General features: G+C 43.4%; 1 protein-coding gene across 7 annotated transcripts in view; it reads left to right on the top strand.

The window, feature by feature from the left end:
• ZMYM4 (zinc finger MYM-type containing 4) overlaps positions 1-16,044 on the top strand; it is a 34,128-nt gene that overhangs the window by 331 nt on the left and 17,753 nt on the right. Inside the window, exons 2-7 of one of the 7 annotated variants that reach the window (XM_048968731.1) lie at positions 7,809-7,851; positions 8,246-8,767; positions 10,286-10,353; positions 10,951-11,121; positions 13,965-14,043; positions 14,512-14,764. In XM_048968731.1, coding sequence (XP_048824688.1) covers positions 7,809-7,851; positions 8,246-8,767; positions 10,286-10,353; positions 10,951-11,121; positions 13,965-14,043; positions 14,512-14,764 — 1,136 coding nt within the window. Of the gene's footprint in view, positions 1-32; positions 7,852-8,245; positions 8,768-10,285; positions 10,354-10,950; positions 11,122-13,964; positions 14,044-14,511; positions 14,765-16,044 lie in introns of those variants that run through there. The other 6 variants (XM_048968735.1, XM_048968730.1, XM_048968729.1 and 3 more) reach the window with 6 other exon arrangements.

Here is a 16,044-nt window from a genome sequence, read left to right as displayed (position 1 = left end):
GGAGGGGTCAGGGGGCGGGGCGGCGGGCTGCGACCACCGGGATCCGCCGCTGTCCGGCCGGCTGCATCGCGGGTGGGCCCGGCGGGCTGGGAGCTGCCCTCGGGCTGTGGGGAGCTGCCCTCGGGCTCTGGGTGCTGCCCACCCTGCGCTGTGTTCCATTCTGTCCTTGTTGAGAGCATCTCGGCAGCCTTTAGGTAGCATCTCTGCGTCGCTGAAATCATGAACTTAGAACCTACTGTTGATGCCATCCGCCTGTCTGACCTCTTCGTGTTCCAAACGCGATGTTCTTGTTGCTCTCCTTCAGTTTATTTCAGTAAGTGTAATTGAGGCATCGAGATGGCAACTCCGTGCAGGTGGTTCCCAAAGCCATCAGCACTGCTGGCCCCAAGGCTTGGCCCTCCGTTCTCACAGTCTGTAAGTACACGTGGATCTGCTTGAAGAGCAGTGGAAGGTTCTTGTCCATGTCTTGCAGCCTGTGCAGAAACTGAGGATGAATAACTCTGAAGCAGTGCTCAAGGTAGTCTCGCAACACCTCGTGTCATTTCTCATTGAAAGCTTTATGATAGAAATGAGGTTGTTGCTGCTAATTTGCATTTGAATCTGTATGGAGCAGTCTGTAGGCTGCTAAATGTCTCTGAGCTGTCGAGTTCCTCATTTCCAAAGATGAAGAACTTTTCCCATTCTCTAACCTTGGAAAAAGGAAGAACATGAACTAGTTTTCCATTCCTATACGTAAGAGGAGTTTTGTTGTCTGAATTTATTGCGGAGAACGCAAAACTTGCATTGAAACTAATTGTTGCCAAACCAAGCAGTTGACCTTCCAGGGTGTAACTGGAGCAGTTGCACAGATGTTTGGCTACTCTGCAGCTATGGGAATGAACTTTATCACTGATGTGTCTTAAAGCCATGGCTTTCACCATGTTCTTGCTCACAAGCAGAGTCAAAGAATTTTGCAGGATTGCTCTCAGTTCTCACACATCTGGAGGATCAAGAGTTTGTCTGTCTGCAAGACGTTCAAAGAGAAGTGGCTGGACGTAGGACAGTAGCATAAGAACTCTTAAATAAAACTTCATTTCCAATAACTGAAAAGTTAGCAGACATAAAGAACTCTCAGATCATGATGGCACTCAAGCCTTGAAGCTGGTTGCTCACAGAGGTTGTGGTCTCTGTCCTCACATCTGCTGGGCTCACCATTGCCATTACTTTGGTATGCTCCCTTTATCTGACAAGTTACCCAGTGTTGCCCAGTGGAAAATAGGTTTTCCTTTTTTCTTCTTCAGAGTGTCAACTGTCAGCTAAGATAAAACAAAACAAATTATCATAAACTTAGCATTAGTTTCATTGGTCTCAGGAAAAACTGTGCTTGTGTTGGTTGGGTAACCGCCCACTTGGTGGTAAGTCTGGAAGTTTCCATCAATTATTGCTCCACGCATCCCTCCACATTATGGAAAACTTCTGTGTGGTGTTTTTTGGCAGAATTGTGGAAGTTCTTATGGCTAAATGCTTGGTCTACCCAAAATCAAAACTGATGTGTTTTCTAATGAAAATACATCAACGCATCCAACTCTTCTTACTTACTAAATATCAGGATTGACATAACAGACCCTTGTATTTTTTATGTACTTAGTTAAAATATTTATAGCACTTCAACTTGAATTTGTAGGTAATGTTGCTGTGTTGAACAGTTTACATTTAACAGAACGATCATTTATTTCCAATACTCAATCAGCTGAGGTGGACAGGACGGTTTGTGGTGTGCAACACAGTGCTGAAATTTGACACTTGGGCTGCTGGGGATGAGTTTGGTGTGAATAGGTGAACACCTGGGTGTCTGCATCAGCAAGCAGCTGTTTGCACAGGATGTTAAATTTTTCATGGGTTTATTTAAAAATCGAAGACCATCTCCTTTGGAAAGTTTTCTTTCTAGGTGCTCCTAAGTGGTGTAGAGGTGATGAAAATAGATTTCTTTGTAAGGGCTTGAGCACTTCTCAAAGGGTGCTGTGCTGTCGTAATCCTTGAAGTAACCTTGTTGAAGAAAATAAGCATAATCAAGCTTAGTCTTTTAGAGTGAGACTTTTCACACAGTGTATCATAAGCAAAAAGAAAGTAAGCTGTTCTCCCTTGCTTCAGGGCTGCTTGCATAGTTAGGATACTGGAAGTTAATTGCAAGATTTCTCCCAGTGTTCTCAAAGCACTAACCTCAACTGTCCTCTCATTTGCTGAGCACTGTATGCCACCATTCCTTCCAGGCATTCCCATTCATGTTGGCTTTTCCATGAATAAGTCTTGCAGCAAGTTTAATGTAGTGAATTTTCTTCAAGGTTTTCTGTCAGTGGCTGCCTCTGTTCAGATCATTTCCATCATCTGTTTTACATTGCTGTGCAAGCTGCATTAAGGCACTGCTCCTCCACCTGACTTGTGATCATCTGAACTTCTCAAGATAAGGCTTCTCCAGCAGAGCATGCCTCACCAAGGACATGTTAGCAGAACTGTTTGTGCTCTTGGCATCTGTCATCTTTGCCTTTCACACTCTAGTAGAAAAATGTGTTTCTGATCCAACAGTGGCATGCTGTATTCTGTCCTTTCTGTAGAGAACCACGATGGTAATGTAGTTTGTTATCTACCTCGGATATGTGTTGAATTGTGAGAGTAGTTTGAAGCTCTAAAAGAGTAGACATACAAATTATCATTAACTTAGTAATGCTTCCATTGAATGATGTGGTTAGAATCTCAATTAATCTACAGTTGCTTACAGCCTGGGTCTTGGGCTGGTCAGAAAGCTCCAGTGCTGCCCAGAAGGTTGTACCAGAGAGCAGGAGCAAGATGCAAGCGTTCTGGATGCTCTGAACTGACAATGCTAAGGTATAGCAGTGTGCTGTGCAGCTGTGTCTGTAAGGCTGTACTATAGTGTACAGGAGAAAAATGAGGACAGGTGGGTGTGATGGGGTTCTGGAGGAACATCTTCATTTCCACTGAAAAGAGAAAAGCCAAATCACTCGCCTAATAAACTAATGTGTATGTGTCTGCATTTAGGTGAGAAGAAGCTGATGCAGAATCAGTGCATCTGGGTGTAGCTGTTCCTACAGGAGTAAATTTGGAGTTCTTCCTTATGACAGTTTTTTGGCTAACTTCTTCCTGCTGTTTTTTTTTGTGTCTTGATGTGCCTTAAATCCATTTCAAAAGTCAGTGGAATTATTTCAGCTTTATTCTAAATGGTGTTACGTGCTCAAGAGGGCTTTTGTGAAATAAAATTTAGTGTAGGAAAAGAGAATGGTAGGAGTCAACCAGGGCAACAGTGGCAAATGTGATGGGAAAAAGAAACAGTGATTTTTTTTTTTCTTTTATAAGAGCAGGAGAGGAGAGCATCACAGAGCATCGTAGAGCAGAGGAACGTGGAAGAGAAGCAGAACAGGAAGAAATGATGCTTGAGTTAGGAAGAAACTTTGAAGAGTAAAGCAGATTGCATGATTGCTTATCTCTCATTAAGGACTGAGATAATGAAGTAGACAAGCTCTCCAGCTTTCACCCCCAGTTATTGTTGGCACTGAACAATTAGGAGAAGGCAAAGACTGGCAGTACCTGATGGTAGTTGAGATGATTCACCAGTGTGGGCCTATTAACATATCAGCCATGGTGTGAAGGAGGGCTGATGATCCCCACTGTGTTTATCAACAAGCAGAAGGTGCTACCTGTGAACATTCTCCTCGTTTACATGCAGTGCCATCCTGTTGGCTTCTGATTTGGGCGTAGATCACAATGAAAAGCAGATGACTTCAGTTTTAAACGTGCGTCTCTTTCCTTACAGGCACCTAACGTGGTTAGTTATCCTCTGAGCAGAGGGATTGCTCCTGGGTTGTATGGCTTCTCCCACCCCGGGTTGTTGTCATGTTTCTCAGTGGTAGCTTAAGGATTCACCTTCCCTGAAAGACGTGGTGGTAGCACTCAGTTAATGAGATCCCTTCTGGGTTAAGTGGAGTCGCAGCAATTGCGTGCTGTGCAGAATGTCGTCATCCAAGTGAGCTGTGCTTTTGAAAGAAGAGGCCAAAATATTGAAGTATGTGCATGTAATCTGGGCAGTGCTGTCTTCGTTGTGAGATGCTGGAGTGCGATGTTTGGTTTGGGAGAATTGCTTGCTGTGCATAACAGCAGAAATAGGTGATGTTGTCTGGACAGGTCTGGTTTTGGAGCTTTTTGCATCTGTGTAACTTCATGAGCTTCAGTTTTCCTTCGCTGCCATGTGCTGTGAGGAATGGGAGTTCTCCAATCTTCGATGGAGGTGTAGCTTAGCCAAAATCTCATTGGTTGTAGTGACTTAACCAGAGTGGGAAAGTTCAGCGAGGGTTCAATGGAAGAATTTCTTTGTTGTTAAAAGACAAGCCTTTGTTGTGGATTCCTCGCTTTGCTTTCTGTGTGGTGTGTGTGCATTTCTTCATTTGCAGAACCAAATGAAGGCTCTGGGGCAGCACATCGTTCCCAGTGCAGGAGGAGCTGCACGGCGAGCATCTCCCAATGCTCTGCACAGGTTCACAGCTGTGATCCTTCAGGGAGAACACACCATAACGTCCTGGTGTTTGACACCAGCTCGGAGCTCCGGGTTGTGGGAGCCATTGGTCAGCAGAGGCTTTGTTTGGAGCCGGCCCATGAATATTCAGAAATCCTAGGAATCTCAGAGAAATCTGGGGGCAGAAAGGGACGATCTGAGTCTGCGTGTCCCAGTCGTTCAGTTCTAGAAAGGGAGAAATGAAATGCCAGCAGCAGGTGCCTAGCTCAGATTGTAGGAAGCTTCCACTTAAGAAGGATACAAAGAAACTGTACTTCTTGAACGGGAAGATGGGACCCCTGAGAAACAGAGCGCTGCCTGCCTTTGTCCTTTCACATGTATAGGTGTTTGGATTTTTTTTAATGCATCCCAACATCCATCTCATTACTTTTAGACTAAAACCATAGAAGTTATTAAAACCAACCTTTCACAGTGCTGAGAAACCCACCTAACTCAACTCCCCCCCCAACCCCGGGGCTCCATCTCCCCAAGGCGCACTCAAAGCCCACACGGTGCTGCACAGGCTGTGCGCTCCCCCCTTGGGCTGCTGCCTGGGCAGGCTGGGGGGGCCCTGCAGCTCCCAGCTCCATGTATGGCTCACTGACCCCACCGGCTTCTCTTCCTGCTGCCAATCTGTTCCTGCAGGTACCTACGGCAGGCCGGCTCTTTGTTACCTTCCGCTCTTCCTTCCCCAGGTGCTCGAAGGTACGGATGGCTGAAGCCGGCTGCAGTTGGGCTCCAGCAGCTCTGCTGCTGGTTTAAAGCTCCTGCTGTGAGGTTTGCACGGCTGGCAGCTCGGCATCCCTGCCGCTGTTACGTGGGAAAGGTCAGGGGATGCTTCCTGGGCTGCCAGCACCTGGTTCCTGAATGGTGGCGAGGATTGGAGTGGCTTGGAAAAAAGAAACCCTCCATCTTCCTTAGCAGAATGCTGAAGCGAGGGGGTGTGCTGTGGTGTGTAGGTGCAGGGAAGCTGTGCAGACAAATTGAGGGATCTCTGCCTATTTTTAGTTGCAGTTTTCTTAACATCTGCTTCCTTCCCACAGTTCGCTGCTTGGCGATGCGGTACAACCTAGGATCAGACTTCAGAAGGCTTGCTGTGTGTGTTAAGTTGCTCTGGGGCTTGGGGTTAAAGGCATAATTTTGCATACAAAGCCAGGGTGCAGCCACAAGCTGCTTCTCTCTCCTTATCACGCACTAAAAAGCCACTGATTCTTTGATCTGTGCATACTCTGCCAACCTGGGATGCTGTTAAAGTATGGCCCAGGTTCTTAGTTATTTCAGATGAGCCCATTGTATGGAATGGTAAGCAGTGTCCTGCCACCTGCTCAGAGCAGTGGAGGCACTGATCCTAACACCAGCATACCATTAAGGAGATGCAGTGACATAACTAGTGGATGGTGTTTGTTTTTCTATTTTTTAATATATTTATAAAAGCAGCGCTTTGGTTGTAAAGAATAGTTAAAACACATTGCTTTCAGGAATGCCTAATTGTTTTGTCATTATTTCTTTTGTTATTTATTGCCACCTCACCAGGCAGAGCGCTGCTTTCTGCACAATGCTGGCTAATGAGGCAGAGTCACTAAGGAGGATATATTTTAAAACATTTAATTTTACTTCCATCACGCTCCAACAATTCTGTATCAGCTCTTAGGGAATGCTCACTGCCTTAGAAGCACTAAGTGTCATTAAGTTCCTCCCTGACAGAACACTCGACTGAAGTGATCAAGTGAAGGTGTTTCAAGGTGTGATTGTGCTGAGTTTTGCTTTTGAAACTGGAAGTGAGTTTTGAGGGCTCTGCTGGGAGTTTGGAGCCCAGGGTTTTATATTTCCATTCTGGATCCTTTTTGTCCTGCACTTCTCTGGGCTCACGCTGGGATATCGAGGTGCCTCTTCGTGGGACTGTACGAAACGACCACAGGAAACACCTTCTGAAAATCAGTTCCATGTTTCCCTTTGCAGTTCTTTCGCCTCCTTTTTATCACCGAATCTTCAAAAACTGTTAGCAGAAGAAATAAAAAGCATTACAGCGAATGGCAGCTGGGAGAACAGCCTGTGCTAATTCAGGAAAAAAAGGGTATGAGCCCATTTTGGGGCATCGTTTTGTTAGGGAATACATATGTGTACACATGTGTGTATTTATGTGTCTTTATGCATATGCAGATACGTGTGTGCCCATGCACACATGCCACCACTTGCTCTGGTTGCTGCTCCTTGGATGTACAGCATGTGAGAGATCTGATGCTGTCCACCATCCAGGGCCGTGTGCTGCCTCAGCTCAGGCTGCTGCCGTTACCAGGAGTGGGAATTCTGTTTTACAAACACATCTCCTGTGAACTTGTGACCATAAACACAAATCATCCCCTGCATCACAAACCGTTTTAAAGAAAGATGATTTCATAGGATAGCTCTATGGTTGACTTCCTAATGAATTATTTTGAACTTGCTGAAGATGCTCGTGGCAGTGCCTAATGTGCGCTTGCAGATGTCGCCGTCGTGCTGAGCTGTGCCTTGTCATTTCTTTGAATGGAAGAGTGAATTAGACATGTCCAGAAGCTGGGATATTTTCCTACGTGTACATTGGATCTCAAAAGACTAAGAAGCTGCTTTGATAGAAATTTGCTTTGGGGAGAGGATGGTCATTGCTTCATCTCAGCTAAATGACTAGAGTTCAATGCAGTTAGTTAGTATCCCTTTGCTATCAAATCCCATTATTGGACGGCCTGTCAGAAAGAACAGCATAGAAATAGAGGTGCTGAGGAAGGAGAGATGAGTTAAACAGATCTCTGTTATCTTTTAGGCAGAGGTGAGGAGTGCTGCCCAGAGTTGGCCATTGGAAAGCAAGCTTTGTTTCTCCATGGTGCACACACTGCACTTCAGACACACTGTTAACTTCACCATCTGTCAGAAAATGCTCCATGAGAACAGGTTGTGTGCAGCACTCAGAATCATCCTCTGGTTCTTTGTCCATTGTGCTCCTCTGACTCTCGTTATCTCATTATTAGGAATGTTGACATTCCCTTCTCCACCTTCTCAAGCTAGCAGGGCTAATTCTGAATTTGTTGTGTAATTCTTTTCTGTATGCTGCTGAACTTGTGGTAATTGTGACTTCTCAGCAATGTAAGATTTTTACATAGAACTCTGCGTGGGGCAAGAAAGGAAGGAGGAGGAGCTGTGATTCTTCATGTTGGTTTGGCTTTTGATTGGATGCGTTTTAGAAAAATACTTCCAGGTTGACCAAGATAATGATGCAGTGCTTTCCTTTTTACAGTTTGAAGATAAATCTGATGCAGTATTTGATATTACAGAAAAATGTAAGTATATTTCTTTATTTCTGTAAGACATAGCCCAACAAAGCAGTTCTTAGAAGTACCGCTGCTGACAAAAAAGCTACCTTTGCCCTTCTCCTAACCCCTGCTGCTTGTTCCCTCCCCACACTACTTTCTGCACAAATAATACAAATGATAGGAATTAAAGTCCTTACTTTCTTGTTGTTTTTTCTCAGATCAGCTTCTGTTTCACTGTGTGGTGAGTGGGACAGAACTGTTTCTTTGTCAGCAGTATTTGATCAGTAATGTTGGTCCAAGAAGGCTTAAAGGGTTCAAGGAATTGCAACATTACACGGATTAGCAAAGGACCCTTTTACTCACTTTTGTTACACGCAGAGCTGGGAGATGCTCTGACTGTTCACAATTTTCTTTTCCCTAGGTAGTGAAATCCTGGATGCAGAAATGTCTGAGGATGCTGTGCACAACTTACCAGCCACCCTCGACAGCGTTTCTTATGAAATACAGAATCGAGCAGGATCTGAAAACTCCCTGCTGGATGATGACGACGACGATGATTATTTTCTGAACTCTGGGGATTTGGCAAGCATACCTGTTGTTGGGAGCGACAACGAAGATGATCAGAGTTTCACTCCAAAAGACACTCTCCCTGCTGAAGACCATCTGGAAGAGGGCAAGAGGGTTACAGAGCACGAGCTGGACAGTGAAAAAGATATTCAGATCGAAAATGCAATCCAGAAGGATCTCACTTCACCTTTTGAGCAGGGTCCTGTATTTAAATCAATTCAAAAAGATTTTAGCATCGCAAGAGATAATGGCAAAGAGACTTTTTCAACAAAAGACAAGAATAGAGAAGTAAATCTTCAAGAACATGAAAAACGGTTGGAAAAAATCCCTAAAGATACGGATTCTAGATTGAAAAGCAGTTTTCTTGACAAAGCAGGTAACTGTTGACATCGTAGACCTGGCTGCCCAGCCAGGAGGAAGAGCTAGATGGAAATTAGCAATAGGAATAGCTAAAGGCATCATCTCGGCGAAGATAACGTGCATTGCTATGTGGAGGGAAACATTTTATCCAGAACCCCGAAATACAGCAAACTGTGTTAGGAGTAGGATGTGCAAAAGGGCCTGGCAGCATTAGGGGGTGTCTCATCAACCACAGCCTGTTTTGAAGCCTCTTCATATCCTTTGTTGATGTGGTTTGGTAAACCGAACTGGGTGACACCTTGAGCTTCCTTTGGTTTTGTCATCCAGCCCCCAAAGCTCCTTTAAGGAATAGATGATGACATTTTGGCTTTCGCTGGCTGGAAAGATTTTTTTGAGCAAAGTGCCAATTCTTCATTATTGCCCGTGCTTAAAGCAGCATGTTTTTCATAGTAACATCACAGGAAGGCTTGCTAGAAATATTAGTGCCTGCAGGAAGTCAGCCAGGGAGTAACTTGAGATCTGCTTTTCCTAGGAGGCTGCTCTCCTTTTTCTTCTGATACTTGCATCTTGGACTTTGTCCAGCAGCATGGAGAGAACCAAAGATGCCTGTAATGCATTTCTCATGTGAGGGAGCCTGAAAGTCACCAGCAGTCTTGCTGCCCACACACCTGGTTTTGATTTCCCACGCTCTGAAAATTACAGTAAAACAGTGAATGAGAGTGTTAAGAATAACCAGGGTGGAATGTGCAATTTAATTTCATTCTGAAGATTGTACTGGCCAACAAGTGAGAGCCTCTGACTGCTTGTCAAGACTCACAGCTTACATTTCTGATGTTTAAACTTTGTGCATACAGTAACAGCATCTTAAAATCAGTGCTTTCAGGTTCTACAAATGGTAGAGAAACAATACCGATATTTTTTTTAATACCTTTTAGTATCTTTTTACTCTTGCCTTCAGCTAGAAATCTAGTAAAGAATATTTCTGTGCGAAAGGCTTATTTCAGAAGATGGTAAATATCTACAAAGTTGTAGCTGAAAGCTGTGCAGCCTCAGGTGGGGTAGCCAGTAATTGACCAGCTTTAGTGGATGCTGATGGGCAGCATTGAATAACCAGGCAAATCCAGTATTTTTTAAAAGATATATTGCTGAAAACCTGCTGTTTCCTGAGAAAAGGGGAAAGGCAAAAGACAAACAATGAGAAAGGTGAAAGTTGTTTCTTTGAAAATTACTCTCTGATTTAATAGTGGAAACATGGCAGAATTAGGAACTCAACGGGATATAGAAAGTTCAGAATGAACAATTCTGCCTCAGAATTATTGGACTGTTTTGCTGGCATAAGAAAATAGTGGCTCAGAAGGCTGATAAAAATATCAATTCTCTTTAAGGATTACCATCTTATTTACAGGGGAGTATTTTAATGCTTCTGAAGTGCTGCCAGACTCTGGGGTTGGGGATCAGAATGAGACTAGATAGTTCTTAAGGAAATGCATTGGAATCTGTATTCATTTCTATTTAATGTATATGTTTTCCTCAGTTCATAATCAAGTAGAAGAAACATTACGGACGCAGTTAGCGCCACAAACTCCAGAAACTAACTTCAGGGTAAGCTATAGATCTTTCAAACACTTTTGCAAGTGCAGCAATATGCTGGAATAATTCGAAATACTTATGTTATATTTGAGTGTAAATTTGAGTATCAAGCAAACTGATCTTCTGACTCATAGACGTCTTTGCTACTTAAACAATCTGCATATAATTTTGTACAAATTTTGCTGACCCTCTCTTTGAATTGAGGATTCTCTTGATAGCTACTCTCATGTCCAGCATGGTCTGACTTTGACGGGTGAGTTGATTCCAGACCTGGACGCATCCATCTGACCTGTTGCCTTTTTTCCAAATGAAACAGGGAACAGCTCTATGAACAGGAGACACTGCCCAACCAACCAAGTGCCCTCACTGACAGCCATCTTAGAGAGCTGGGTGGCTTCTGCTTTGTCCAGAGGAGTGAAGAGGATTGGGGGTGGGATGGCAGAGGGTGCTGCAGGGAGGTAGAGGCAGCGGCTGCTGCCCTTCGTTTCTCCCACCTTCCAGTGGCAGGACCCATTTCTTTTGGTCTGCAACAGAAACTCCCCTTGGCATCAGCCCAACTCCTCTTGGCAGATGCAGGAGGGTGAATTCTTTTTCATATTATTGTTTCAGGAGTCTAGCTACCTATTTTCTAGTAAGGAATCTATTGGACAAGAGCTGGGGAATTCCTTTGCACCAAATATTAGAATTAAGGAGGAGCCTTTGGATGACGAATATGATAAAGCTATGGCCCCACAGCAGGGACTATTAGACAAAATTAAAGATGAACCTGATAATTCTGAGGTAAGTTTCCCATTGCATTTCTCATTTTGGTCTGACAACTGACCGCATAAGCTGGACATAAGTTCAGCATTTCATTTGGTTTGTTGACCGAAATTTAACTTGAAGAACGTAGTTTAGTAGAAGAATTTCTCCCTCTAATTCTACCATGGAACCCAAACCCTCAACTTTTTGATATCATGTTTCCATGTCGCTGAGTTTTTATGCTTTTCAGCTAGAGACGAGGCAAACTGCTGTACAACTTGCATTATTAAATCTGTGGCAATATGGGCACTTCATCTCCACTAGATCTCACTAGAAAATAAGTCATGTCTCATTGAGTATTTTGTGGATTGTCACAGTTAGAGCTGCACAGTTCAAGCAGTGCTGTTCCTGCTCCTTCCCTCTTTTAAGGTTGGCGGTTTGAGCACAGTGCTTCCTTGTTTTGTTTTTATAAACATTTCCAGTTAGAGGTCTTAGCTCACAAAGAACATTTAAATACACACAGCTCAGTGAGGTCAAGTGGCTTTGTCGTTTCAGGCTGACATCTTGTGTGATGTTACAGTTAAGAGTTCAATAATTGCAAAATGGAGAAAGCCAGAACTGTTGGATTGAACAATGCCAGCACAAGGATTGCTGAGCCCTCCCCTCTCTGCCACTGGCTTGCAGTGTTACACCAAGGAGATGATCCATGTTGCAATTCTTGTCTCTTCAGTGCTGATATTTGGGTTGTGCACCCAACTTTACACGCACTGAAGGTGCACAAAACTTCCAAGGCGACTCATCCCACTTGCACTGGCAGTAGTTTTGGTGTTCTGGCTCAGGCATTCGGTTTTCCAGTCTCATTCTGTGTACTTTTGCTATACCTCATCTTATTTCTGGGCCCTTCTTTTCAGCATTTTTTCTTCTCTTCCCACCGTACTGTTGGGTAAATGAAACAAAAAAAGTTCACTGAGTATTTGAAACTGTTAAGATTTCACTGCCCTTCTGATTTGTCCTGTTCTTGGAGATTAATATCTAACCATGTGTAGATTAGTTCAACCTGTTTCTTCTTTTGTCATCCCCAAATGGCACCTGCTGTATGGATTTGTGTGGATGTGCAAGATGCTAGTGGTTATAAAAGATGACACTAATGAGGACGTTTGGAGACCTGAACAATCTGAAGTATCTTACTGATCAAAATATTAATTCCTGGGGTAAAGTTCTGTAACGATCAACTTCGATACTGGAAAAGTGTGAGAACTGATGATGGTTCATTTTGATTTGCTTTGAATCAGAAAATAATGTGTTTTACATCTCTTTTTCCTGTGCATTCTGAAAGAGGAGAGCATTCCTTGCTGCAATTGGTAGTTGGAGCTGGAAGCTCCCTGCTTCCAACAGTTAAACTGCTGTGAAACTGTGTTTCACCCTGCAGAGCTGATGTTGGCATTTGCTTCAGTCTCTATTACTAGTATTAATTTTAAATGCTTAAAAACACACGTTCCTGTAAATAACCAGCTTTTAAATTGTGATAATAGAGTAAAAGCAAGCACGGTACTCTAAAACCCATCATCATGGTGCGCTCATACACAGCTTAAAACCTCCCTTCCTTGCAATGTGAATGCATGTCTGCTCGTTCAGGTGAGGAGATAAGGCTGTTCTCCTGGGAAACCTGTTGAGCAGTTGGTTGCCTTGTGCAGAAACTTGTGATTTTGCCACAGGAGCATTGACTCATGGCAGGGCTGCATGGCAGGGTGTGATTTTTCGGAGGTGGATTCAGCTGAGGGAGCAGTTTGCTGCTGCTGGAAAGTGAGAGCTTATTTTTGCCCAGTGATTTCGAATTGGCTTACCTTGCAGTCAGACAGCAACTGTTAATTTAGCTCAGTCATAATATGACATCATGGCCTCGCTATTCTCCAATGACTGTAAGTAGGTTAAATCTTATCATCCCTGTGGCTCCGTGAGATTATTCTTTTCAGCCTATTAGGATTCACATTTAGAGCGTTACAAGCTGCTTTACGGTTTGAATTTCTAGGAAAAGCATGGGCAAGAGGCATGGTGTCCAAGTCTGAATAGCTGCTGTGAGGTAAGCTAGTAATTTGTAGGATGGCAGCTATTCCACAAGCAACTGTCTGCAGGGATTTTCTCATCTGTACAAAATGCGAGGTTGTTCCCCTCCACTGAAGTCAGTCTAAGTGTGGATTGCAATGGTCTGCATGCTGCCAGCTTCGCAGCATCGCTGTGTGGAGCTCAGCTGACTGAGAAGATTTAAAAGATTACAATAAAAAGAGGGTTTGTTTTTTTCTGATTCGTCATCCCTCAATCAGGTCCGGTTCAGGATGGGGCAGAACATGGGTTTCCCAGCTGAAGATTTCTTAACATGCTGTAAAGCTTCACCTCGGGCTCCTCCCAGGTCCTTCACCTCAGGGTTAAGCACAGAACGCTTCTCGCCAGCCAGGGCTCAGGTTCTGTTCTGTTATAGTTATCTGTGAATTGGAAAATAGAGCTGGTTTCCAAGAGCGAGGGTAAGGACTGCAGAGCACTTCTGGTTGGACAGTTTGTGTAAATGGAATGCAAATATTTATCTTAAGACGTTGATGCTGAATTCTGAGGTGCGTTGGGATACAGGTGGGGAAGGGAAGGCAGCAGGCATCTGAGTTCTGCCTGATGTTCCCAGCTGTACACTTTGCTGTGAACCCCTGGGGCAGTTCTTTGTGTGCTGCTTGTATGGCAGCAGCTGTGAGCCTGGCCTTTGGGACAGGCTGAAGAGGTTCTTTCTTGCCTTCCTGGGCCTTAAGATTCAATACAGCATTCCAGAAGAATGAAAATCATGCAACCTGTTATTACATGTGTGTATTTGTTCTCCTTTTCCTTTCCTTTTGTTTCAGGAGTACGGCCAACAGCCAAAAACTCAGGAAGGGGAGCTGAAAATCAGTGCTGTATTTTCAGTCAGTGGCAGTCCTCTTGGTAAGGAACTGGCAAGACTTAACTTGATTTAAGTCTATAAAATGCATCACCTCAGCAAATAGCCTCGCAGTTTATTCTGTGAGAGTAAATTTTGTTTATTTAATATATATTATTTATATAACCCCAGTATTAAAATAAATAAATAAATAAATAGTTTTGGTTTAGAGGTGATGAAAATCACAGACTGAAAAATAATTGCATCTTTGAAGCAAGGGAGAACTGAACGTGAAAGCAGTGTTAAAAGTGCATTCGCATTCTTAAGAGCAGTTGAAACAATCTACTCTGCAGAAAACCAGCACAGGGCATGTATTATAGAGAGTTCCCTTGCTGTTTGGTTCTCCCTTAGAGCCTGACGATCCCAATGAAGCCATAAGCTTTATGCTTGCTCCCTGTGCATAAGTAAATTATGTGTAATATGTATCTTAACAGCTACTCTGTTTTCTCTCTCTCTCTTTCTTTTCATTTTAGCTCCACAGCTGTCATCGGGTTTCCAGCCTGCTGTGGCATCCTCTGGCATGAGTAAAATGCTTCCTTCAGTTCCAGGCACAGCTGTTCGGGTTTCCTGTTCTGGCTGTAAAAAAATCCTCCAGAAGGGGCAGACTGCATACCAGAGGAAAGGCTCTACCCAGCTCTTCTGCTCCACACTGTGCCTCACTGGATACACTGTTCCAGCTTGTCGCCCACCAGCTTCTACCAAGAAAACCTGCTCAAGCTGCTCGAAGTAGGACAGCCTTTTAAATTGTTTGAGAGTAGTTGTTGCTCAAGCAGATGATGAGAAGGTTTCAGTTTTCATCTTGTTCTGTTCGGTTTTCATGCTGTTCTGCAATGCCCACTTCACGCTTCCCTTCTGTAAATGATGGTGTGATTTGTTAATTGATCTGTCTGCTTTCAGTTCCATTTAGTTCATTGTGTTTTGCATACAGGTGCATTTAAAAGCCTCTGTTGTGAAGTGTACCTTTTGTATTTTTTCCACGTAAAAGATGGAAACATGGAACATAGAAAACATGGATTCCATGTTTTCTAACACATAATACCTGTGTTGGAAAAGGGACTTCACTTCCCTCCTGTTCTGAGATGTCACTGAACTCCAAACAGCTAACAGATACTTGAAGGAAATATTTATTGTTTCCTCTTGGTGAAAATAGATTTACTGATGCCTACTAATGAAGTAAAACACAGATAAATTGATGCGTTCTGCACAACGCAGACCCTTAGATTCTATTGAAAAGAAAAAGAAAAAGCTTTCCAGTCTGGCTCCATTCTGTGAGCTCAGATTTACGTAGGTGTGAGTTCTTGGGTTCTTCAAAATATGTTACTGCTGCTATGACATGATCGTGGTCAAACCTTCATAAGATTACAGAGATTAAGCATGTCAAGAATTGAGTGTTTCAAAGAGTTGGGGCTTCAGTATTCAATCAGCTGCTTTCTGCATAGAGCCTGCTTCAAAAGAAAACACTTTAGGATAGAAGATCTGCATTTTCCACTGGCCTGCTGGGAACACCAGGGTGAATCTTCAGCTCTATGAAACATCTCAGTTCTTCATATCCTGTTTTAGTTTGTATTATTATCTCCAAATTAGCAGAAGGACGCATCTGTGGCCAGCTCTTAGAGCTGTCACTGCTATTCAGGAGCTTGAGGCAAGTCAGCAACTGCACAGACTGATTGTTCTGGGCTCTCTTTACAGAGGACAGTGATTCATATGAATTATTTGTAGTTACGAAAGTTACTTTGCAAAGTGAATGCTGCTTTGTTCATGCATCATTTCTTAACAATAGATTTATTGCTTCCTGTTTTACAAGGTCAACTGAACTTCAGCTTGAGACTTCAGTTAATTATTCCTCTTTCTTGCTCTCTTGGTGTAAAAAGACCTTGTAACAAAGTGTAGCAGTCTTGGCTGTAATTTGTATTTATTAAGATGGAAAATGGTTTATATCTGAAAAGACAAGAAAGAAGGAGGCATCCCTCCATCCTAGAAAGGAATATAAAGATTTCTTCCCAATT

This window comes from Lagopus muta, chromosome 23 (genome assembly GCF_023343835.1).
Source record: "Lagopus muta isolate bLagMut1 chromosome 23, bLagMut1 primary, whole genome shotgun sequence".
Classification (NCBI taxonomy): Eukaryota; Metazoa; Chordata; class Aves; order Galliformes; family Phasianidae; genus Lagopus; species Lagopus muta.
This window is presented reverse-complemented; position numbering and strand designations above follow the sequence as displayed.